At 37.1% G+C, this 24,859-nt stretch overlaps 1 protein-coding gene across 4 annotated transcripts in view; it reads right to left on the reverse strand.

Moving 5' to 3' along the window:
* Positions 1 to 209: 209 nt before the first annotated feature.
* The window catches only part of TAB3 (TGF-beta activated kinase 1 (MAP3K7) binding protein 3), a 42,132-nt gene continuing 17,482 nt past the window's right edge, over positions 210 to 24,859 (reverse strand). Inside the window, exons 2-8 of one of the 4 annotated variants that reach the window (XM_042867194.1) lie at positions 17,893 to 18,081; positions 15,253 to 16,384; positions 14,935 to 15,012; positions 11,697 to 11,857; positions 10,308 to 10,401; positions 9,537 to 9,620; positions 210 to 4,856 (exon numbers count right to left, since the gene is read on the reverse strand). In XM_042867194.1, the coding sequence (XP_042723128.1) occupies positions 4,708 to 4,856; positions 9,537 to 9,620; positions 10,308 to 10,401; positions 11,697 to 11,857; positions 14,935 to 15,012; positions 15,253 to 16,384; positions 17,893 to 17,994 (1,800 nt within the window). In that variant the 5' untranslated portion in view covers positions 17,995 to 18,081 and the 3' untranslated portion in view covers positions 210 to 4,707. Of the gene's footprint in view, positions 4,857 to 9,536; positions 9,621 to 10,307; positions 10,402 to 11,696; positions 11,858 to 14,934; positions 16,385 to 17,892; positions 18,082 to 24,859 lie in introns of all 4 variants that reach the window. The other 3 variants (XM_042867193.1, XM_042867192.1, XM_042867191.1) reach the window with 3 other exon arrangements.

A 24,859-nucleotide genomic window follows, 5' to 3' on the forward strand; every position in this document is an offset into this window, starting at 1 on the left:
TTCAGAGAAACAGGATTTGAATCTCAGTTCAATATTCAGCCATTGCCTCATGAGAATCACGTTGACCACAAGAAGAAAATCCCCACCCCCTGAAAGAAATTTGCCACAGCTGCGGGATCAAGCAGAAGACTAGAGACAATTTGATGATGAAAGCAAAAAGGCTGTATTTTTTAATCTTCCCTATTATATACAAGAACAAATGCAGGATGTGATGTTTGCTTAGTTTTATTAATTTATTTTGCAGGAATCTGCAACTTGGAGTATGCACTTTCTGGAGGTACCATGCATGCATAGCCTCTGAATGCCTTTATACAATTTCATCTCTTAGTAATAAGTTCATTCACAGCATACACAAATCTAGAATGTAGACACCATATATACAGGATTAAACAAGATCATGTCTTCTTGTTTTAATGAAAAAAATTTAACAGGGTTTCACACAGCAGGAAATATGGATTAGATACACTGGTGCCACCATAAATAAATAAATTCCAAGAACACAATTTTTTAAAATTGTTTCAAAGGTACTGAAAGTCCAGGATTATAATATTGCATTAACTCCACCGACTTATGATTATTCAAATCCAAGAAAATAGTCGCATTAATATTGATGGACATAAACAGCAATGAAAGCCCGAAACTGAAGAATGTGGCAAAATTCAGTCATGGCCAGCTTCAAATAACGCTGACATTTTGAAACAAAACAAATGCAGCAGCACATAGAAACAGTACTGACTATGAGATGTGTAGTTGTGCACGTCTTCTTTCTTCACGGGATGGAGAGTCGTAGTATAGAGCACGTAAGTTCTATTGTGCCAAAGAAGCTGATGAATTGCTTATGTCCAACGGTCCACTTCTTTGTTAGGATAGTCATTTTCACATTCTAGGGTGTATCATTGAATTTTAAACACTAACTATCATCCCGATGACAATATTCTCACATTCTTTTTTTTTTAAAAAAAAACATTCGTTTTTGTTTTCATTTTTTCTTGTCTCCATTTCAACTCAAGTATTTTTATTTCAGTTTCAAAGGGTTTTTACAATCGATTTAAAATGTGAAAGTATTTGGAAATTGAAATGAGAGATGTATAACTGGGAGAGATAAGGTAACCAAAGGGGTATTTTTAAAAATGTGACTTAGTAGCATAACATAGTACTGAGACCAGCTCTTTTAAGAATTATTACACCTTTTCACCACACCTCCCAGGTTTCAAGAGGAACACACACATACCACAGACACACAGATACACAGTTCAATCTGATCTAAGACTACATTTTACAAAGTACTTCCTTTTGCTTGACTTCCCACCCCTTTCCTCTTCAGCCAAACAAGACTAATAATTACATCAAATTAAAAGTAGACTGAAAGTTCAGAATTCTTTTTTGTTTGTTTTTGGTTTACTATACTCTGAATCATTTTCCACAAGCCCCACTCTAAATAAACTTTTAAGGAACTACAGTAGTATTCTATACTTATAGGGATTTCATCTTAATAGCACAGTAAATATAAAATTAGCTTTATAAAATTTCAGTGAACAATGAAATCACTTTGAATATTCAAATGTCCCAGTCAGTTACAAACTCTATCAATCTAGTAACATGTTTGAGGGAGAACTCTGTCATGAAGGAAAACAAAGAAAAAACAAGTAGTGCATTAACACAATGGCATCAGCATCCCACCATTCACACACACACACAGAAGTTTTATACAATACAGTGCATTTTTATATGCCAGCCAACATCAGGGTTTTATGTGCATTCAATAAATATTACACAAACCAACCTTCTTTTTTTTTTTTGGCATGATCTACAATTCATTTCGGGTGTGAAATCACCTGCATCACCTGCTTTCAGAAGGAAAATGAATCATCATTCAAAATACAATTTACATTCTAAGAAATCAAAAATATTTAAGCACCATGTAAAGTTTTCACTATTAACGTCCCTGCAAGGGCATTTACAAGTAAAGGAAAACAATGGAGGGGTTTGTTTCATTTTGTTTTCTTTTTGGTTTTTTTTTTTGTACAAACAACAAATGAGAGAAGTAAATGACTGGAATAAAACTGTTGGTACAATGGAATTCACTTGCATTTTAATGGCACTCACTCAGTCTTCCAAAAAGTATCTTGGTGTCAAAGCAGCCTTCTTTTCCTTCTGGTGCAGCTATGGCTAAGACTTAAGACGTCTCTGTTAACACCAGACACTGTGCACTTATAGTTATTTCAGTTCAGGGAATTACTGGGCTGCACGCATTTTTATTTTTAACCAAAAGTAGCATCTACTCTGTCTGAAAATGACAACCATAATGATGCACAACACCTACTCTCATTTGCTGACTGCCATTTTAATTGCTGTCATTTTGTATTCCAGCAAACAAATGCTTCTGGAATTTCAACAGAAGTACAAATGAATAGAAAACTGAAGTAATACAAAGGCAAAGGCATCATGATAGAAAAGTCATGAAGTTACTGGTATTGTTCTGAGTAATTCATTATACAGTCAGTAACAGCAGTGGTATTGCTTATCCTAGATATAATGCTTCTGCTCATCTGTTTTCTCGTTATCAGTACTGTCAACATGTCCATTTACATGAACACAATTAATAGTTGTTTTCTAACTTTATTTGGACATTGATTCCCCCTCACGTGATGAGCTCCTCATGTAGCATAAAAGAGAAGAAGGGAGCAGAGAGAAACTATCTCTGATGCCTTTGACTTTGTTTTGCTCATCAGCAGTGCACACTGATTGCTGGAGTTCTTTTAGCTTATTTAAAATTATGCTGAAGATTTAATTAGTGCAAGAACATACTGAAAAATGCCAAATACTGGTTCCTCATGTAAGGTCACAGTTTATTTTTTTACCATCATCTTTATAAACTGCGGGGAGAGAAGACACCAAATTGAGCAAGTCAAGATAAATTTTCCTCCACTCGCCTGTTACAAGTGCTGCCTGCTTTTAAATAAGGATTCAGACATGATTGTCCTACCACAGTTTAAAATGTTATCACACATCAAATTAATTGTGGTAATTAATCACATGGATAGGATTGCCATGAAGAATTTACAATTAAATAGTTTGAATCTCTCCTGGTGAGGTTCAGCTAGCATGTTTTGCCTCACAGTTGTGAAGTCAATTACCAGAATTCTGTTGACATGCTTGGTTTCATCTCTGATTCTTGAAGAAGTTACACCATAAAAACTCCAAAGCACTCTTCTAGCTTCTGAACGGTACACAAAACATCCTATTCAGTCGCAGTTTTGAAACACAATCAATTCAGCTGCCCAAAACCAAGTTCAATTCCAAAAATAATGAGTGCTTTATTACAGCAATCTGAAGCATTCAGACAAATTGAAGATCACCTTTATAATACAGTAGATCGTATGCATGAAAGTACCAGTATGATTTTCAGCTGCAAGTCTTGTGTGATTCAACCTACGGCAAGTATTTCCTGATCAAAATAAAAAGAATGCAGTGTGTAATTTTTTTTTTTCAAGATCCGCCATCTGCTACTTTATACAGGCTGGTTTATTAACAATGTGCAAATAAACCTGAACTGAAGAGCTAATTGATTAATTAATTTTTCAGCTAACTTTGAACTGGGACAGAAGGTACCTTCTGTGCTGTAAACATCATGAATTCTTCATAGATTGGAAGCTGAAAAAGCCTAAGAAACTGGGTACAAACACTTCTCATACATCATCATGGCTGAGCTCAAGTCATTGAAACCAAATCTGGAGTAGTCTGTGTTTGGCATGTCACTGTGCTGCTACAACACAGTCTTACAAAATTGTTGTATATAAAAGCATACTTTTCGCTTTTAAACACAATGGTCTAATGAAAGCATGCAGTAGCATTTTCATTCATAATATGGTAGAATTCATTCTTTGTTTATTACCAGTGTTGACACAGCCAGGTGAGCACTGTACAAGCAAAAGGGATTGTAAAAAATTACCTCTGATTTGAACTCTCTGTAACACTCACACAGTATCTCGTTTAGTCACCTTAGGTAACTATTTCAAACAGTAATTTTTTGTAGACATAAATTACCCTGAAAGAAGCAGCAATTACAAAAAAAAAAAAAACAAAACAAAAAAAAACACAACAAGGAGAGGGGTATTTTTATGTCTTTTTTTTTACCCTTCTCTTTCTATACATTGAAAAATTTATGTTTGCATTTACCTGTCTTCTTTTTCATTAGCTTACAATCTAGAAGCACAGGGAGCCTTTGTTTTCCAGCTAGCTGTAAAGCCAGGTTAAATTAACTCTGGCTCTTCAGTTTTTTGTGATCAGTGTAACATTTCACACCATTACTAAGAGTCCTATAACTTGATTTTTTTTTTAATTATTATTATTATTATTTTTTTTTTTTAAGAGCTACTAAGCAGTAACTGCAACCACAGGACTAAACACCAGTAGTTATTTGCTTTCCTGCATACATTCCTCCTGAAATTAATCCTTTTACATTTTCAGGTTTTGTTTTCTGCTTTGCTCACTGTAATAGGATAAGAAAGAATTTCACCTTTATTTCTTTCTTAGTGTGTCACAAAGCAGAAACATCTTAACACATTTCCCCCACCCCTTTGCACTATGAAGATTGGAGACTAGCAAAGGCTGGGCAAATGGACTGAAAGGTTCCCCATGTTTCCTTCTCCTACAGCTGTTGGCTTGAGAGCCTGTTTTCAACCCAATGAAGCCCCTTCTTGATTTTCAAGTGTATCGTGGCATTTCACACTGCTCACAGCGATTTAGTGCTGGGTGATTTAGAAAGGTGCAGCTATCACAATTCCATGGAGCTCCTTCAAAGTCTTCATCTCTTGGCTGAGTCCGTGCAGTCTGTTTGGAATTGTTTGGATGTTCTAAAAAAAAGAAAAAAAAAGGGGAAAATTATTTTTTCTTATTTTAGAAGAGAAGGGGGATGGGTAATTTTTCTACATAGACAACACTTTTTTTTTTTTTTTTCATATAGCACATCTAAAATAATCAAATTTCACAAAATGGTTTAAGTATTTTACTTCTGTAAAGAGTCACTTTAACCATACTAAATTAAAAACAAAAACAAGTCATTTCTGTTAGGCCCCAGATACTGCTGAAGCTTTAATAGCTGAAAACATAATAGACTAAATTTCTTACTAGCACTCCAATATCATCCTGTTAAGAATGACCCGATATCTATATAAATCTCCTACCACATTTTAAATTCCAATAATCTTACTTTTATCCAAAGTGAAAGATGACTTTAAAATCAGTTCCTTCAAATAGCTTGACAAACAATATACTTTCTATGTATTTTCTAGCATTTATCCAGGAGGAAGAATCACAGAATCGTGGGGGTTAGAAGGGACCTCAAGAGAGCATTGAGTCCAACCCGCCTGATAAAATGACAGGCCTACATCAAAACAGGGTGATTGCTCTTTATTCACAGAATCACAGAGCAGTTGAGTCTGGAAGGGAACTCTAGACATCATCTGGTCCAACCCTGTGCTCAAGAATGGACATCTAGAACAGGTTGCTCAAGACCATGTCCAGGCAGCTTTTGAAGACTTTTGAGGAAGGAGACTCCACAGCCTCTCTCTGCGCAATCTATGCCAGTATTCAGTCACAGTGACAAACTGTTTCCTAATGTTTAGATGGAACACTGCCTCTTGTCTTGGCACCATTAAGCCTAGCTCCGCTTTCTTTGCACCCTCCTTTCGGGTATTTACACACATTGAGATCCTCCTGAGCCTCCTCTTCTCCGTGCTGAACAAACTCAGCTGTGTCTACCTCTCCTTGCAGGACAGGTGCTCCAGTCCTTTGATAATATGCAGTCTTACATTGCACTCCTAGTATTTTTAAGTTTCTCTTCTACTGGGGAGTCTACAACTGGTCCCAGCACTCCAGGTACAACTTCATTAATGCTGAGTAGAGGTGAAGGATCATCTGTCTTGACTTGCTGGTAAAACTTTGTCTAATACAGCCAAGAGTACTGTTAGCTTTCTTAGAGCCATGGGCACATTGCTGGAACTGATAACCAGCCTCTTGCCCTGGCCCTTTAGCTAGTTTTCAATCTACTCCACTATTTCCCCAGCCAGCCCGTACTTCATCAGCTACTCTATTTTGAGTATGTTATGGGGGGGGCATTGCAAAAGGCCTTATTAAATCCAGGAAGACAATATTCACTGCTCTCACATCACCTATCAGGCTAGTCATGGTATTACAGAAGCTTATCAGATTGGACAGGCATCACTTCCCCTTAGTAAATCCACGCTAACTACTTCTGATTATTTTCTTGTCTTTCAAGAGCCTGAAAAGGGTCTCCAAGATGAGTTTTTCCATCACCTCCTCAAGAATTGAGGCCTGTAGTTCCCTGGGTCTTCCTTCTTTTCCCTCACGAAGACAGGAATGACATTTGTCTTCCCCCACTTGTTGGGCACTTTTACAAGTTGCCACGATCCATCAAAGATCATACAGAGCAGCCTCACAATCAAATAAACTGGTGAATTTTATCACTTATGAATGTTTAGCATGCTTAAGTACTCTGTGACCTGGCCCATTCCATCAACAGTACATGCTTCATTGCTCCAGCCTTTCCTCCCGGTCTCTGCAGCCTGGCATTCTTGAATGCTGGTCTTGCTGGTAAAGACTGAGACACAGAGCACATTCAGTACCTCAGCATTTTCCCCATCTTCTGTAATTGGTTCTCTTATTTCATTCAGGAGAGTCCGTATTTCCCACAGTCTTCCTTCTGTCACTGATGTAGACTTTTCCAAGGCCAGATTGGATGGGACCTTGAGCAATCTGGTCTAGTGCAAGAAGCCCCTGGCCATGACATAAGTTTGGAGCTAGACAATATTTAAGTTCCCTTCCAATCAAAAGCATTCATTCTATCAAGTACATGCAGAAGCCCTTCTTGTTGCCCTTGGCATCCCTGGTCAAATTCAATTCCATCTGGGCTTTAGCTTCACTAACTTCATCCCTAGAGGCTCTGACAGTGTCTCTATTCCTCCATGGTTACCAGTCCTTGCTTCCATCCTCTGAATGAAAACATTTTGTGTGTGAGTTTGGCTAGCTCCTTGCTCACTCAGGCAGGCCTCCAGGCAATTTTGCTTGAATTCCTCTTTATTGGAAAGCATCGCTCATGAATTTGGGAGAGGTGATAATTGAACGTTAAACTAGGTTTCTTGGACTCCAAGGCCTTATCCCACAGGATTCCACCAAGTAGATCCTTGAAAAGGCCAAATGGCTCTCTTACAGCTTACCAGCAGCCATGTGCATGTACTAAGCAGTACTTAAATCTGTTTTCATTCATAAACATCAGTACATATTAATACATGTATGATTATGCATTAGATTGTAACCCATGGAAGGAACCAAGATGTACCCTACCAACTCTCCAAGACCTCAGGATATCTCAGGTGAAAAAATGACCAAACTTTCTAAGATGGGAAAACCCAACATTTTACAAAACATTAATATTAATCTAACAATGTTAGAATTACTTAGAAGGTAAAGGTTAAGATATCCATCTGCTAAAAAGAAATCAACAGATTTAAAACAAACAAAATCAACTTATGTTGCTAAAAACAAAACAAAACAAAACAGCGATTTGTGGTTCAAAACACAAACACTGATCAATATGTACTGCTCAGAAATCTAACAGATGGTTGACAATAATGTTAGTGCAAATAACACCTAAGTTTGTTTTCAAAGACATACTTAAAGAGGAAAGAAGAAGAAAAAAAAAAAAAAAAAAGTATCTTCCTTGCTTAAATATCCAGTCCAGATACAGTATAATCACATTAGCAGTGTGGCCTAAACAGATTCTTGCTAAGCAAGCAAGTTGCGCAGGCACAAGCCTTCATTCTCGTTAACTAGCCACCCTGAAGCTCAGAGTAGAACTCTGTATATCTATACCTTAATAACTGAGTATTAAGGAAATGCATTTTTCTAGGAGAGAAATGAACTTGGCAGATCTACATTAAAAGCTGAGCTCAAAATACAAAATACTGACCCTAACACACATCTCTGTCACGTTGACAGGCAAATCCTCGAAGCTAGTCTTAAGTCATACAAATATCACATAATGCTGTTTCTAATTGTCAGTAAAATCATGCATTTCATGCAAATCCTGCACATTATTTTGCTTAGAATAAATTAAATAGACTAGTGTAATTAAGAGCATCTTGCTAAACATCACTAAGTACCTAGAATCAATCACATGGTTACTGCAATTTAACATGAATTCAAGTAGCTGCTTTTGTGTCACTGCTCACCTAATGCTCCACCTGTCTTTACTGTGCACTAGCACTTGTACAGGGACCATATCCCAATTTTTTATTATTTTTTTTTTTAAGCTGATATACAGGTGAGCAGTAGTTCTAGGCCTATCTTTTAAATTTCCACAGGCATTTTAAAACATGAAAGGGAAAAATATTTGGTTTGGAAGATACAGGGAAAGGAGTGCTTACTTGCAACTAGATTATTTACTGTTATCATTATTATTAAAAATAAAATTTGGATTTTCAAGCACAGTACATAACTACTGTATCAGAAAAGTAAGTTTTTCCACTAGTAATTTTAGTACACACTACTTGCATTAGGAGAAGACTGTATTATAAGCTCATCACACAACATTTTCAGAGAAAAGAGCACAGAGCACAGCATCCTGGATAAGCTGTTTTGGCGGTAATATAAGGCATATAAAATCATTTGCTAACACTTGAAATTAATTCTTTCAACAGATTTCAAGAACTAATTTAGAAAAAAAAACAAAAGCAGAAAAACACTGAGCAAAATATAACTGAAACAAAAGGTAGGATTCTGCTCCAAAACCACCTCTGCATACACTCACCTCGAGTGCTACTGAGCTATGCAGCCACTAGGTGTCTACTTAGTGTGAGTTGAATCACTGATGTACTGATTGAATCTCCACAAAACTAAGACTAAACATGTAGCTCCTGTGTGCACATAAAATTCAAGTCCTAAGCTAGATAGAAATTTGATATGCTATTCAAACAGTACAGAAAATTTCTGAGACCAATAATGAACCTGTGTAAGTGGGACACTGCAGACCCATGTACGAAAACTTACTTCATCACAGTCCTTAAATTATGTGAAGCTCTTTGCTGCACTAAAAAGCACAAACTTCAGGGCTACTACTGTGAAACTCATATTCTAAACATGAAGTTAAAGCATAGCCAGGAAAATTAAATAAAAGTAAAAATGCAAATTTTAAGGAGTTAAACTATTAAATCCTACAGCATGTATTAGAAGTCAGCTAGAAAGAACTCCTCGTGTAGAAGTTTTAATCTAAAAAGTATAAAAAAATGTAATTAGGAACCTCTAGCTAAAGCTAGAGTTTGTGTACTTACAATGTCTTTTCTAATAGTGAATATCAGTCTTCACAAACACAGTAACAAAACTCACAATGGAAACAACCTGCCTGATGACTGCAGTTATATAAACAAGGTATGGTTTGTTTTATACAAAGAAGAAAAATTAAAACACATTTCTGAATGCAGATAGGGCAAGTTTATGTTTGTTTTTTTTTTGCCTACCCTTTTTATATGGCTTTGGTGGCACAACAGGACCAGGCTCTATGTTATCATAGAAGTTACACGTGGCTTTCGGATCAAAGTTGCCTGTCAGAAAAGATAAATATGAAAGCATAAGGTAAATGTCACTTACACGCCTAACCAGTGACATGAATATCTACAGTCTTCAGATTTTACACATCTTTTCACTATTACACTTTATTTCAGCCTTTTCCCCTTTGTCACATATCTTCAGTTTTGTGTTGATTCTACTAATTTTTAGCTCATTCCATACTGAACAATCAACTCCTGTTCAACATTCTGCAATGTTTTAAAAACCTGGGAAATCTCAAATCTTCTGTATGATAGTCTTAGTTAAAAAGAGAGGAGAAAAAAAAAAGGAGGTCTGTGCATTTTTGTTCTATTTGACTGTATTTATGTCAAGTTTTGGTCACAGAAAGAATTTTAAATACCTAAACAGAATTGCCAACTTCCTGGCAGCCACCAGTATTTCTGATTTGTATCACTTTACCAGATGTAAAGAAAACAAATTAAGTAAAGAGCCTTCACTAAGTAAGGATTATTTTTAGATTCACTCTTGACAAAATCACTGTTTAGTTGGGAATGTAATTAAATCCGGCCAACAGAAAAATTTGCAATTCAAGTTTACCAGGTTACCGGAAAATAAATAAATAAAAATACAAAGTTCTATTTTAATTAAAGAGTCCAAGGATAACCTTATTTAAATATACACCATATTTAAATTATGTTTCTCAAAAATTATCAGTTCTGTACCTCTGGACTGAAGGAGGTCAACTTCTTTCAGTGTACAGTCAACATTTATCTGGAGCTGTCTGTTGAGGCTTCTCAATTTGGTCATTTCCTCAGGCTAGGAAGAAATAACCACAGCAATTGTAGGAGAGTCAGCAACTTATCCAATGTATAAATAACATTGCTATATCTATGTGAACAGCTTTATTGGAAACTGAGTATAGAGAAGGCATTGAACAGAACAACCAAGATTATACCGTCGACCCCTCCCTGCCACTCAATTTTTTTCTTCAAGAAACATTCTCCTACTGGCATTTGAAGAGGTGATAAGAAAAGAGAAGCAAACCAACCAATCCAAAGAAAATGAACAATACTAAAATCCATTTGTAAAACACTAGTCTTGTGGACACAAGTCTAAAATAATCACACACCTTACAAAAATCCATATAAAATGATGATTTGCTACATCAGTTTACACCACAAGTATCTGGAAAAGGAGTATCAACTGCAATTCACTTAAACTTCTGATCTTTGACACCCCTGGCCAGATTCAATTCTGGGCAGGCTGGGCTTTGGTTTCCCTAACCTCATTTCTGCATGCTCAGACAGTGTCTTCTGTAATCCTGCCTGCACCATACCCGATAGATACCTCTCTGAATATCCAAGACAGATGAGACATACAGCAGCTACATACTTCAGCAGCTAGCAGCCTGTTACTCAAGCATAGTATGCTTTCCTGCCTACATCTGTCTGCATTGTTTATGAGAGCACAGTGAACAAGACTGAAGTGATTTGGCTAACAACTGCATACACTGAAAGCTATTTTTCAGTCAGATGAGCTCTCTTATCAGAGTCATACAGACGTCTGGGCTAGAGCCACTAGTAGTTAGAAGTCACAGAGATAGGAAGAAATAACAGAGCAAAAGAGGAGTGAGGTAGCAGCTATTTCAGTCAACACCACTACTGAACCGTTACTTGGCACATCACGCACATGCCAAATGGGAAATGGAATGTCTAAGAGATGCAGCTACCCAAACAGCAAAATACCTTGATACAGTGAAATACTGTTTAAAAAAGAAAAAACAACCATGAAGCTCTGCTATGTCAAGCTGGATACGGCTCAGACTCTATAATAACAGATTTGGATGTACACTTCCATAGGTTGTTAAGAAAGTAAATAACTGTTCCATGGCCCAAAAAAGCACACAAACGATTCTCAGAAATTCTGTTGTGAAACCTGAAAAAGCCAGACACAGATTTTTTAAATCATCAGAACTGGTTTCCTACAAGCCAAGAACTTACAGAAAAACCATTTCCAAATATTGAAGATTTTGGGAGTATCTTATACGTTAGCTTATGAAAGGATAAGAAATAAATTTGTACCTTGAATTAAAATACTAACAAATTGCTTACTGTTGGAATTGCAGTTGTACAGCTAACTCTTCGAAGTCGCCTCTGCATTAGATCATGCTCCATACCATTGACTTCAGCTTTCAGGCGTTCAAGCTCTTCTTTCTCAAGCTTCAGTTCCTTTGCTAATCTCTCCATCCTTGCTCGTTGATGTAATAGCAAGGCTAATTTTCCACATGGAAGAAATAGTAACATTAAAAAAAAAAAAAACAACTTGGAACACTGAACTTCTAGTTTATATATAATATTCACAAGTGACCTTTCTGGAAAAAAAAAGATAATGTGATCATAAACATGCAACCAAATACCAGTGTGAAGATGCTTTCATGCCAAATGAACTACAGGTTTGGACAAGATTCTTCCAGAATAAAAATTCATTTTAGTAACTTGAAGTTGATATTACCATTTTGGTCAACGCTTCTTTTTTTGGTCTTTCTCTTCTCAAAAATAGAAAGGCACCTGTACAAGGAGACAGCTTCTCAGGGATGAAACAGCAATCTAGTTATGTTAATACTATACTGACAGAAAACTAAATACCAGATGTAAGATCAGAAGATAACACACACTTCATAGCCAGTGTTCAGCAGTGTCTGACAGAGTAGCCTTAAGACACCAGCCAAATAGCAGTCCTCAATAGCTGATTTTTTTTTTTTTTTTTTTTTACAGATCATACAATAATATTTTTTTAAGTATTTTTAGCTTTAAAAAGTGTACAAAATTTCTCAATACTACAAGTTCACCACTGCTCAAAGGCAGAACTACAGAATGTCAATTAAAGAGACTAGACATGTGAATCCTGAAGGGGAAACAAACAAAAAACCATAGCTGGGGAAGAGCTCAGGTCCTTCAAAGTCGTTAATTCTGCAATTTGCTGCCCTTTCATCTCTCTCTGCTGAAATAAACAAATTTTTACTACCTCGAAAATGATATTCATTATTTTGCAGGAAAATATTTCTCAGCATTCCATCATGATGCAAAATTGGCTAAGTTAATTATTGTGATTAGCACTTTCTGATCCATGTATTTTTACCTGATGAAAGCCTACCAAAACAAAGAAAAATAAGATCAATTTGCTGCCAGTATTCAGACCAGCAGGCTAGTAAAGTAACAATCTTTCAGCAATCTCATTCATTACACGAAGACACCGCAGAATCTGACAAACACTATTTCATATTATGTACCAGCCAGCATTTGTCCTTTTCTTCACTTCTATCCAAGCAAATTAAAAAAAAAAAATACTTGCATATTAGGGGGAAAAAACAAGAAATAAAAAAATAAAAAATAAGCAATAGTATGGATGCAGCTTACTAGAGGAGGATAAAAAAGCAGGGGCAAAAAACAACAGTACTTTTATCAGATGTCAGTACTCTGCAAAACAACAGCACCTTACTTTTGACTTGTATGGATCCACCAATTCAAAGAATAAACTAAATCTTGAAGCATAACATCAGATATTTTTATAACACATGCTCCAAAATTACTGAACAAAATCATCATCTCCTTGAAGTCAAATGTATGTCAGTCATTCAAAAGAGAGTTCGAGAGATAACAGATACAAAAAGAAAAACAGGTATCAGCTGTATGATTTGCCAATGTCAGAATGAAATCCTGTTTTTCCGTGACTTTTCCAATTCAGTAGTGATATGCATTTCATAGAGTGGCATGATGCCTTGATACAACTGATCAAACTTGACTCCTGCTGCAAAGAAACACTGGAGGAACAGACACCAGAACTGTTCTTTGGTAACTGTTTTCACAATGGTTCATATTCAGAAGGAAATTAAGTCTTGTTCCCTATAGTAAGCTTTCAAGGATAGTCCTCTCTAAGCCTCTTTGTGGTAGCAAAAAGTATAATGCTTATTCTTCTACAGTTTATTTCTATTAAGAGTTCACAGTGCATCAACACCAAACGCTAATGAAAACCTGGCAGTGGCATTACCACAAAAGCAGACAGCCCAAAGAGTACATACCAGCAAATCTCATTGTTTTTACAAAATACAGAAATCTAGACTAAAGCTTCAGAAGTAAAAAACAGATCTCTGTATTTCAGAACATTTTTTACCTTCAATTACATGAAGCTACTTACAGTTTTCTTACACAATTGACTGCCTTCAATGAAGTTGCAACAGAAAAATTACCAAAGAAAGCATACAAACTATGAGGTACAGAGCTACCAGTGTTTTCTCTAAGTAACACTTCTAATTGGGTCTAACCAGGTACAGGACAGCTCTGCTAAGATAAAATAGCTCAACAGGCACAAAGCAAAAAAACAAATCAACAACTAAAGCACCAGATTTTATGCATTGCTTCAGATCTCCCAAATTGAGAAGGCTAGAAGGAGCAATATAGGAATAGATTCTTTTTCAAACACAGATTTAGAAACAAAGCATTCTTCAAATATTTGTTGCTGATAATCACTGTGTCATTAACCCAACTGATTGGTTTGAATGCTTGCAGTCTGATTCATTTAATACCATTTTAAATGTTTCAAATCTCAAAAGCAAGTTACCTTGAGAAAAGTGGCTTTCAGCTAAAGGTTAAGTTTTATTACTGCTTATTTTCAACTACTTTTCTTGAATTCTTTATCTATATATGGCATTAAAGCTAACTACACTTTGTCCCTATGCAGCAGAATACACATCCTAAAGCCTGTCTGCTTAGCTTTTCTTTGAGATTTCTAAGTGCAAGAAGTTCATCAAAACAATTACATGTCCATTAAAAAAAATGATTTGTTTTGTCCTGAGAAGTAATTTTAATTGCAATTCTTCCTCTTTCATTTCATACTCTTCAACCTAAACCAGATAAATTGGATTAAAATTCCTTACAGAAGTTTGTGTTTCACCTTTTATGATGGACGCAGTACCAAACAAATCTATGTGCTGCAAAGTTCTTCAAACAAACAAAAATATATAAACTATGTAATAAATAATAAAACTATAACATAGTTTTTCAGTGCAGAAGTTACGAACCAGACATGTGGCATATGTCAGCCGTAACATTCTCTTAAGGAAACCTATTTTGTCAAAAGCATAGCAATTTACCAAGCTTCAGAATTTCTTTATGCATCAGATCAATACTTGGTACCATTTTTTTAAAAACAGAACATAAGCTGATTATAGATTATTTTTGTTGTGATTTGTGTTTTTCTCTGCATTGGTTCAGTATTTCCCACTTAGTAAGAGGCAAAAATCAAGCTGAAAATGCATTTCACAGAAAACAATGCGCAGAGTAGAACAATTACCTTGAGTGTAAGCATAGTCATCCGATCCAGAACTAGAACTTCTCTGATACTTATGGCTTCCTTTTTCTCCTCCAGATCCTGGGATTACAGAAATAGGCTGAATAGGTTCTGGTGCTGCAGTACGCTCTTCTTGGTCCACTAAATTTAAAAGATTCTCAGTCGGTGCTCGACCTACTGTGATTTTAAAAATAGTTGGGTTTGGCTGAGATACCATTACCCGAGGAGACTGTGTTGGTGCACCTGTAGGTCCAGTTGGTTGAGTGTAGGTAATATATACTGGATTAACACTAAATGGAGGTTTGGGTTGACCCGACATACCTCTTGATGGAGAGCTTGAAGGAGGAGTAGTGGCTGCATACAGTGGGTGCTGGTTTCGTTGAGATGGTTGATTACTTATCGGTGAAGGACTTCTGTTCATTGCAGTCCCAGGTCTTTGTGGTGGTTCAACTGTAATTTCTATTTTATTCATGGAACCTTTGGATAAACTAGGTCCAGCAAAAGGAGGAAGATACGACACAGAGTGACTGCCTTGCTTTTGAAAAGTCTGCGATGCTTGCTGATATGGATGAGGAGGGACATTTGAAGGACTAGGAGGCATAAAAACATGCGAACTCTGATGACTCAGCTGAGGCTGAACCTGGTGTTGAGGAGAGCCAAAGGGAGAGGGGCACTGGGATGCCGGTGGTGATCTAAAGGCTGATTGAGGGATCTGGGGTTGTTTAGGAGAATACTGAGAAGGTTGGTAGTTCTGTTGATGTGGATACACAGGTAGAGGACGGGGAGTATAATGTGGAACTGGGCCCTGTGGCGATGAATGCCACGGTGTATTCTGAGGAGTCTGTCGTCCTGAAGAACTTTGAGATGTTTGTCTAATATAAATAGAGCCAGGAGTCCCATAAAGATTGCTTGGAATCTGTGGAAGAATTTGTAGAGCTCTGGGTACACTCTGTCCAGAGGGGAGGTTTTGTGATACTGTAACAGTAATGGGATTTGTACTGTACCGAGGTATGTGCATAAACGTGGGAGGAGGGCCTTGCATAGCAGACGTGTTCATTCCTGGTTGTATGGAAGATGGCTGTGGAGGTGGCTGTGGAGGAGGAGTAGCTGCATTTCTATTCTGGTCATTCATGAAAAATGGATTGTAATTAGGAGAAGCTGCCACAACAGCGGGAGCAGAATGTGGTTCTTGAACTAAGCAAATCAGCTGTTTACCTGCTGTGCGTTGTGGATCAATATGTCCATCACTTGAACTATGTACCAGTGTACGACCACCATTAAGTTGAGCTCCATCCCCTGCATGATAGCTGGTATGAGGATGAATACCCAGATTAATGTGCAAAAGGCTATTTCTATTCATTCTGGTGTCATCAGGGCTATGGTACTCCATGTATAAGTATTTGTTGCTCTCTTGTGCGAGGGCTCGACAACAGGCATCCAGGTTGTTGTTGTTCTACAAATAAGAGACACTTATTACAATTTAATAGCAAGGAAAAAAAAAAAAGTGTTCAAAGTTCAACATACATTCAACTGGAGCTGCAATCAAGTCTAATATGGACATAATATTTCATTGTAGATGACACAGATAAGAATTTTCAAATAAAGATAATACCAACCAGGTCATAGTCTGCAAGTAGTATATAGCCCACAATTACACCCAGTAAAAGACTAGACGCAGTAACACTGCCTACAATATGACACTTAAATATCAAATCAAGTCTAGTTTGGGGGAAGGCAAAGAACAGGAATGTACAATTAACTATTTTTAACAACACAGAATTAAATTAGACTAAAACTCTGCAAACTCTGGATAGTCCAAACAAGGACACAGATAACATTTTACTGTTTACCTAAGTATATTTCTTAACTTGAAAGTTTAGAACTCCAACATTTTCAGTCAGCTTCTCAAGATAGAATTTAGCACCTTAAAATGAACTACATCAAGCCAGAATTAGCGTTGCTTGAAAGCAGACTGGCAATTCCCAAAGGCCCCTTACAATTATGACATAAATTTCAACAGTTTGATGAATTCCAGGCTCAAAGCTAAAAATGGTTTATTCGTTTTAATCAGTGAGGAAACTAAATAACCCTTGTAAGGGCTTGATTTGTTCTGTGGTGCCAGCAATTGAATATACAGACATGAAATCACAAATCAAAGCAAATATAAAATGGAACACTCCCTTCCCTTTCCTGCCCTCTCTACTCATTTTAGCTTCATCTTCTAACCTACAGTGAAGATGACAGTGAAATTCTGTGAAGTTTTGAGTGTCTGACTAACACAGACATTCAGCATCTATTCAGATGAAAAGATACCGTTGAATACAAAAAGAGAGAACAGTACTGCTTTTAATTTTTATTACATTCACTGTGCAGAAACTTATACTAGCTCCTTTCTCCTCCATGCTAAGCTACCTTGCCAGACTCCAATGGTTGATGGGAATACCCAGATGTATCACACACGTTTAAAAACAGAACATTTGGAAATGTAGTAACAATCGGCACCACAGTGTCAAAACAGCCTCAAAAAAAAAAAAGTCAGCTGTTACCATCAGCTCCACGCCATCTGAAAGACTTCATAAAGAGAGGACTTCATCTATGCCATGTAGACAAAAAAAACACCTTAAGACTTCTAGGTAAACCCAGTTCCTTATTATGGAGAAAGGTGCCATTGTGCTAAATCTCCTACTGATGCTACCATCAATGAACACCCTATTAGCCTTATTCCTGTGTGCATACAATCAAGTATCACATAGGCAAGGATGAATAATCAGCAGAAAAATAAAACCATAAATGCAAAGAAAAATGGTAACATCTTTGTGTGTAAAAAATGCAAGAAGCAGAGTCTCCCATCCCTTCAAAATACAACCAGAAGAATGAAAACTGATGCTCTAAGTAGACTAGTAGAAAGTTTTCAAACTACAATAATGAACTACACAGACTCTTTAAAACTCTGCATCATACCTGTAGCATGCACTGAGATACCACCCCTTCAGGGATCTCAGGGAAACGTTGTCGGAGATCATGGAGTACCTGCACATCGAGTTGTTGACTGCCCTGAGCCATGCCAGATGGATGAAGTTCCAGATTATCAAAAAATGGAAGTCAACAGACTTTCCAATGATTATGATCTTCTGAGGCTTCTGGCATTTTCTGTAAGAAAAAGGTATATACATTTTTAAGCTACTGCAACAATTTTCCTTCCTTTCTCCAGTTGCATGTATAAATAAATGACTAGCACTTTTATAGGTTCAGATATATACAGAGAGAGAATGGCTTAAACATAACGGTAAGAACCATCATTTCTCAAATTCTAATCACTAAACAGTTAGCACAGGTTTGCCGACATAACATTTCACTGAAATGTGCTGGCTCAGGTCTTTGTACAGTTCCCTTGCAGCACCACACAGACATGGCTTAAATTAATCTGACCTGTACAAAACAGAACTGTCACAAATTTATTCCCAGTGAAAATCTGGAGAGGCTGCAGAACATTGAGGTCACAAAGCATGCATGCCTTTGTTCTTTACAATAGGTCAGAAAAATAAGGCTGAAAAATTAAGTAGCATAATAACCCAAAAATATTTTTTTAGTAATGGGACTTAAACACTTCTACATTGCTACAAATATAAAGAGTCGGGAGCATTTTTTGCAAAACACAAAAGGAGTCAAACATAATTCAATAAGTCCTTTTTAGGACTATGATAAACCATTTAAGTTTTTTTGTAAAGCAGTTACTATATTAATTACTAACACGATTAGTGACAAAAGCCAACCTCTTTCTTTTTTAGGATTCTCGTACTGTAGAGCAAAAAGATACCATCTGAACTTCAATACCAAAAGAAGGCAAAAATCATCTGAGTCAGTAAATGGTTTTCTCATTCATGGCTCACCATCACAGAAGCAATCATCAGATAGCTGAAGTCAGAAACATATGTCTACCTTTACATAATAATTCCCAACACTTCCCTGCATCTTTACTAAGGAAGTCTCACAAACAAGAAGATAAAACATACATCTTCATAGAAATACAGAATGTCAGGTTCAGGGTAAAAATACCTTTTTTTGGGGGAGAGAGGGGTGTGTGTGTGTGTGTGGTATTTTGAATATTCAACACTCACACCTTTCTTTCTTTCCCCTCAACTCTTTTGGAATATTACTTTCCTGTATTGAAAAGGAGCAAAACAGCATCAGGAACATGTAATAGAAGCCCACTCCACCATTCAGCTAGTATGTATGTCATCAGCTCTTAAATGACGTTGTCATTTACTGAACGACACGCATGGTTGGGCTGCTGTTACATCCAATCCATCCTAGTATCCAGTGTTACACCTGTTACATCATACATCTCCAATTTGAAAAACAGTGAGATATCTCAATTATCTTGTTGATTTAAGATACACAGCAATAAACGTACACTGTATCATCAGAGCATCATGTCTCTCTTCAAATGCAAAAGCAAGTGGAGCTGAGAGCCAGTGGCTAACATCATGGTGCAGACAATGGCACTAAGACATGAATGGATACAACAAGCTGCTGCTGAGTCACAAGAGATTAGAAAAGCAATTCTCCAAACCATCTCCTTCATAGCAAGCACAGACTGGGAACACGCTGAGGTACACTACACTACCAGCCTTGTAATTACCAAAAGTTCACAGAGCAGTTCAAAAGACACAATGAAAGCAAGTCACTTCACCTACAACTTCCAAAAGTAAGTTGAGGATACTCAAATCCTAGCAATGTGAATTTACTTTCAGCCATGTACACAGCAGTTACAACAGCAATGACATCAAAGGACATTGCAGAACTGGCCCTGCTGTGGTAAGACATAAATGACCTTGGCAGCCAAAAGTAAAAATGGGGATCTTGCAAAGCACCATTCCCATCCTATGCAATTTCACCAATCAGTTTTTAACACATATTATATGATCAAGTTTTATGCACAGGAAGACAGAATCTTAAATCTTTTTCCCTAAAGTTGAGTTGTGTGTCTTATAAGCTGAGAAAATGAACTGAAGTCCACAGTTCCATCAGTCAACTGACGCATCTCCTCTGAAAGAAGGAATGAAAAAAAACCAACATTTCCAGTCCCATTGCACCCCACGACGTGTTCAAAATACATTTAGGAGATCTATATTACTACTGTTATAAACTAAATCGCCTAAAATAAAAATAAACATCACTAACAAGATCCAATTGCAAAATAAATTAGGTATATGCATACAGTGTTAAAGTTAATAAATTACGTGATGGCCAGCACTTCCAATGCAATTGCACTGCACAGCTCCAATATGTGTAGCAACTGAAATCATGACTGAGTGAAATTCCAGAAAAAAGGTTATCCGAGACAGTTTCTCAGGCAGGACTCATCAGTTTAAAATGAATTGTTTCAACATTTGGAATAGCAGTTGGGCCTTGAAGAAAACTACATCCAAACCAAAACACAATAGTGAACAAACGAGTTTATAAAAAATTAACCATTTAAAGACATCATGAGAAAACAAGATTAATTACAGTTAGGTAGGTTGATTTTTCCTCTTTTCTGACTTCTAATCAAAGGCAGGCTGACAGTTAAAAATCAGATTTGTTGAATGGCATTTATGTACATTTAACCCAATATTTGTAAATGTAGTCTGTTTTTCTTCCTTTTTTCACCACTGTTGCTCAAAGCATCAAAGATAAGATTTGTATACATTCCAAATGCATGAATGCAGTGTGTACTGACTGTAATACATACGTGTGTTTTTCTACTTAAGTGTTCATGGTGCACTTCTTTTAAACACCTGCACCAGACTGAGAGGCTCTTAACCAGGCTATAGAAGAGGATTCAGAGAAAGTGAGCAAAGCTGAATGCTGTATTTTATCTGAACGTTGCTAGAACCTGAGTACGGACCATGAAATTTCAGTGGACACAACAGCAAAACACCAAATTCTTAAACTACAGAAACTTTAGAACAAAATTCATATTAGATTAATATCAGATAGAAAATTAATATTTGATATGGATCGCTATTCAAAAAGAAAATAAGCATACATAACATCTTCAGCATTGTCCAACATCTTTTTATGTTGGACAGATAGAGAACTGAAAAGATAAAACAGGGACTGATAGAGCAAAATAAGATATCAAATTCTAGAACGAAGTTTCATTAACTTAGATTAGTACAAGAGTTTATTTTTACACAAAAAGAAAATGGAAGTAAAAAGAAAAATGGGATTATGTTGAAAAGAAAAATATAGTTATCTTTAAATGAAAAACTGCTGTTTCACACTCATTTGTAACGACTTCACTAAAATGCACTTTTTTTTTCAAAGCTATGCTAGATCAACTTTACACAACGAGTTGTGCTAGTTTGAATTATAAAAATCTGAGTGACACTTAAAATCTGTTGTACTTATGCATTTATGTATTGTACTTACATGGCAGTGTGGGGGCTGCCCAGTTGCCTCTATGAGCAGAGCCCAGAGCCCCATGTCAGAGCAGAGCCAATCCAGGGGCTCCAACGAGACTCACCACTGTGAGAGCTGAGCCATGAACAACGCTGGGTATGCACTGGGAGAGTAGTAAAGGGAACAACTGCTGCACAAGAGCAGCTGGGAGAGGAGTAAGAAATGAGAGAGAAGCAGCCCTTCAGGCACCAAGGGCAGTGCAGGCGGTGCTCCAGGCACACAGTAGCAGCTCCCTGTAGAGCAGGAGAGGCGCACAGAGGAGAGGCCATCCCCCTGCAGCCCACAGGCACTGTGTGAAACAGATCTCTACATATAGCCATGGAAGAGCCCATGGGGCAGCAGTGGATAAGGCCTGAAGGAGGCACAGCCCATGGATGTCTCCACAGGAGCAGGTCTCTGGCAGGGAACAGTGACCCATCCAGAGCAGCTCAAGGCTGGAGGATCTGCCACCCTTGGGGATCTGTGTGAAGCAGTGCCCAAAGAATGGGCCGTGGAGCTGTGCTGGGAGAGCTTCAGCATATCAGAAGCCTAGAGGGGATCAGTTCAGGAAGGATGGCATCCCATGAGAGGCACCTCACATGGAACAGGGGCAGTGTGACCACAGAGGAGCAGCAGAGACAAAACATTATAGACTGACCTGTTCCCCTGAAGTGCTCAGAGGGAGGAGGCAGACAAGGGCGGATGAGAGGAAGAGTGTTTTTAATTCGCTTCTCTCACTGCTATCTATTATTAATTTGCAATAAATTAATCTTCTCCAAGCCAAGTTTGTTTTGCCCGTGATACTAACTGTTGAGTGATCTTCCTGTCCTTACCCAACCCACAAGCACCTCCACTGTATTCTCTCCCTACTCCTGAGGAGTGACAGAGCAGCAGGGTGGGAACATGGCATGTAGCCCTTCAACTCACCACAGTTTGTTAAATGGAAAGAAGTTCTGAGCATATGTTATGTATCACATTCCCTCTTCTTGAGATGATTTCAACCTGTGAGATAATTTCAAACCATGTTTCTCTGTTAGGTCATGATAAATGAAGAACAGTTCTTGAAATTATTTTTGTTGTTGCATTTTCCTTACTTATTTTATTCCATCTTAAAAAGAAAAAAAAAAATAAATCAACCAACCCTGCTCTAATCTGAAATGCCTTTTAGAGAAACTCAGTATTCTTAACCCTAGCACACATGAAAAAATAGGATTATTACACTTAATCTACATGAAAGTAGTATTACTAAAGTACATGGCAAGCTTCTAGCACATAGAGTGCTTAGGAATAAAAAAATATATATATTTAATATAGATAAAAGCATTCAAAACTAGAAACAACAGCTGCTTATAAAAAACATCTACATTCTTGTTTCATGACTATTTCTTTCTAGCTGCCTAAATTCAAGATGTCTGATGTATGGCAATAAACCTACCCAAAAGTCATCCAGGTACTGAACTGTGGAGATCACCTTCAACAGTTTCAGTGCATAACAGATTTTCTAAATCACCTATCGTTTTCCCAACACTGAGAGACTTATTACCATAAACAAAGATATTTAAGGTGCACTAAAGAGATTAACCTACTTTCCAGAAGTTTCTTTATTAAAACCTAAGTTAGAAGAAAGATGGTGAAGACGTCCCAGGCGAAAAACTTCCAACATCTTGTAATAGTAAAACATCACCATCTTCAGCACTCAAATTCAGCATTTAGTGCAAGGCATTTTTATTATTATTTGGGAATAAAAAACATGGGCAAGTTCCCAGAGATTGTGTTACTAGTAAAGAATTGTAAAGCTTTTATTTGCAGACGCATAACTAAATTAAAAACTCTTCAGTGAATTATACATTTGTTACAGTTTCTTGAAAGAAGTCACCCTACATGTAGATTGCTTACTGGTAGATATCAACTTAGCTTCCAGAATAGCTATAGGCAAATCACTGGACCTCAGAGTCATCTGCAGCTTTGGTTTCCATCCTATAAGTTTGCCAAAAATTTACTGTTTGCGAGGCAGCATGAAAAAGCAGTGAGATCAGTCTCACTGCACTATGTTACAACTCATTCACAACAGCTTTCTGACCATACTGGAATTAGAGAACATGGTTGTGGTGCTGCAAGACAGCTGACTGGCAGCTCAGCTCATAAGGTACACTATAAGCAAGAGGTCAGAACCAAAGAAACTCTGCTTCCAACTCCAAGTCATCACCCCATGGTCCTCTCAGTATTATTCTGCACAAGCAGTCTTTCTGAAAATGACAAAGGAGCAGCTGATCACAGGCGGCCAGCTCTGTACTACTGCCATGATTATACTTTCTTCATCTCTGTTACCCCACTGGTTACGTGCTTTCAAAGACTAGAATACTCTCCAGACACTGCATGTCAATAGTAAATCATGAGAAGACAAGAAAGGAATTAGCTCAGCTCACAGATTTAGAAAGCAGTGAATTAGACAACGAATTAATACATCTTGGTTTTTACCTAACAAATTAATGGTGTTAAGAAACAAATGTGGTTTTGGCAAGTGAATTCTACAATGGCATGCGATCACATCCCTATTCCACTTCTGTATTTCATTACTCAAGCATTGAAGGCGATGCTGAGGTATACAATTACAGTGGTGCTTCCAACAATGACATACCGTAGAAAAGCTGTCAAGTAACAACAATTTTTTTTCCAATAAGTAATACGCTTTGCGTAAGAAAAGACCATAAAGTTTTCAGATCATTCAAACTGAGTTTCTTTACACCAAGGATCAACATTACAAAAATATGTATTTTAACAGCATCCATCCCACACATACCTACAGTTCAACAGGCATGTGTACTCAATTATGGCCTTGTAAACATGCCTGGCATGTGACCCAGCTGCAAATGCAATCATGTAATCACACCTCTAATCCTTGAGCAGCCTCTGGAAGTACAGTTATCTTAAAATAAAAAATGTTTGCAGAAGAATATTAAACTGACTATAAATGGTTTAAAGTTGTCATACTATACTGGTATTACTAATACTACTACTACTACTACTAATAGGAATAATAAAATGAACAATTTTATACACTAAATTTCCATTTAACTATCCTAATGAACTAAAACAAGTAACCCATCCCACAGCTGTCACCAATCTAGCTAAGCAAGGCAAATACTCTTATGGTAATGTGACAACCATGAAGATTTACTAGCTTAAATATTTCAAAATCTCAGAAATGAAAAAAACTAAACTATTACAGCACTGCCAAGACAGCATTTTTTCTTGTCCAGGCACAAAGTCACACTGTTAAACCATACTGCATCACAAAAGCCAAGAATTACTTTTCCCCACAATAGTCCACCTAAATTAATTTTTAGGATTACGTATATCGAAGAGTTTCTCTCACACCTCACAAATCACAATGATCATTAGTAACAGAGATGCTTTTTATTTACAGTGTGAGACACATCACAGCTTTTGGAGTATGTTGCTTCACAGTCTGGAAGCAGAGCTGGAAATAAATATAATGCAC

The sequence above is a fragment of the Lagopus leucura genome, unplaced genomic scaffold, assembly GCF_019238085.1.
Source record: "Lagopus leucura isolate 7727_CA_CO unplaced genomic scaffold, USGS_WTPT01 Super-Scaffold_100001, whole genome shotgun sequence".
Lineage (NCBI taxonomy): Eukaryota > Metazoa > Chordata > Aves > Galliformes > Phasianidae > Lagopus > Lagopus leucura.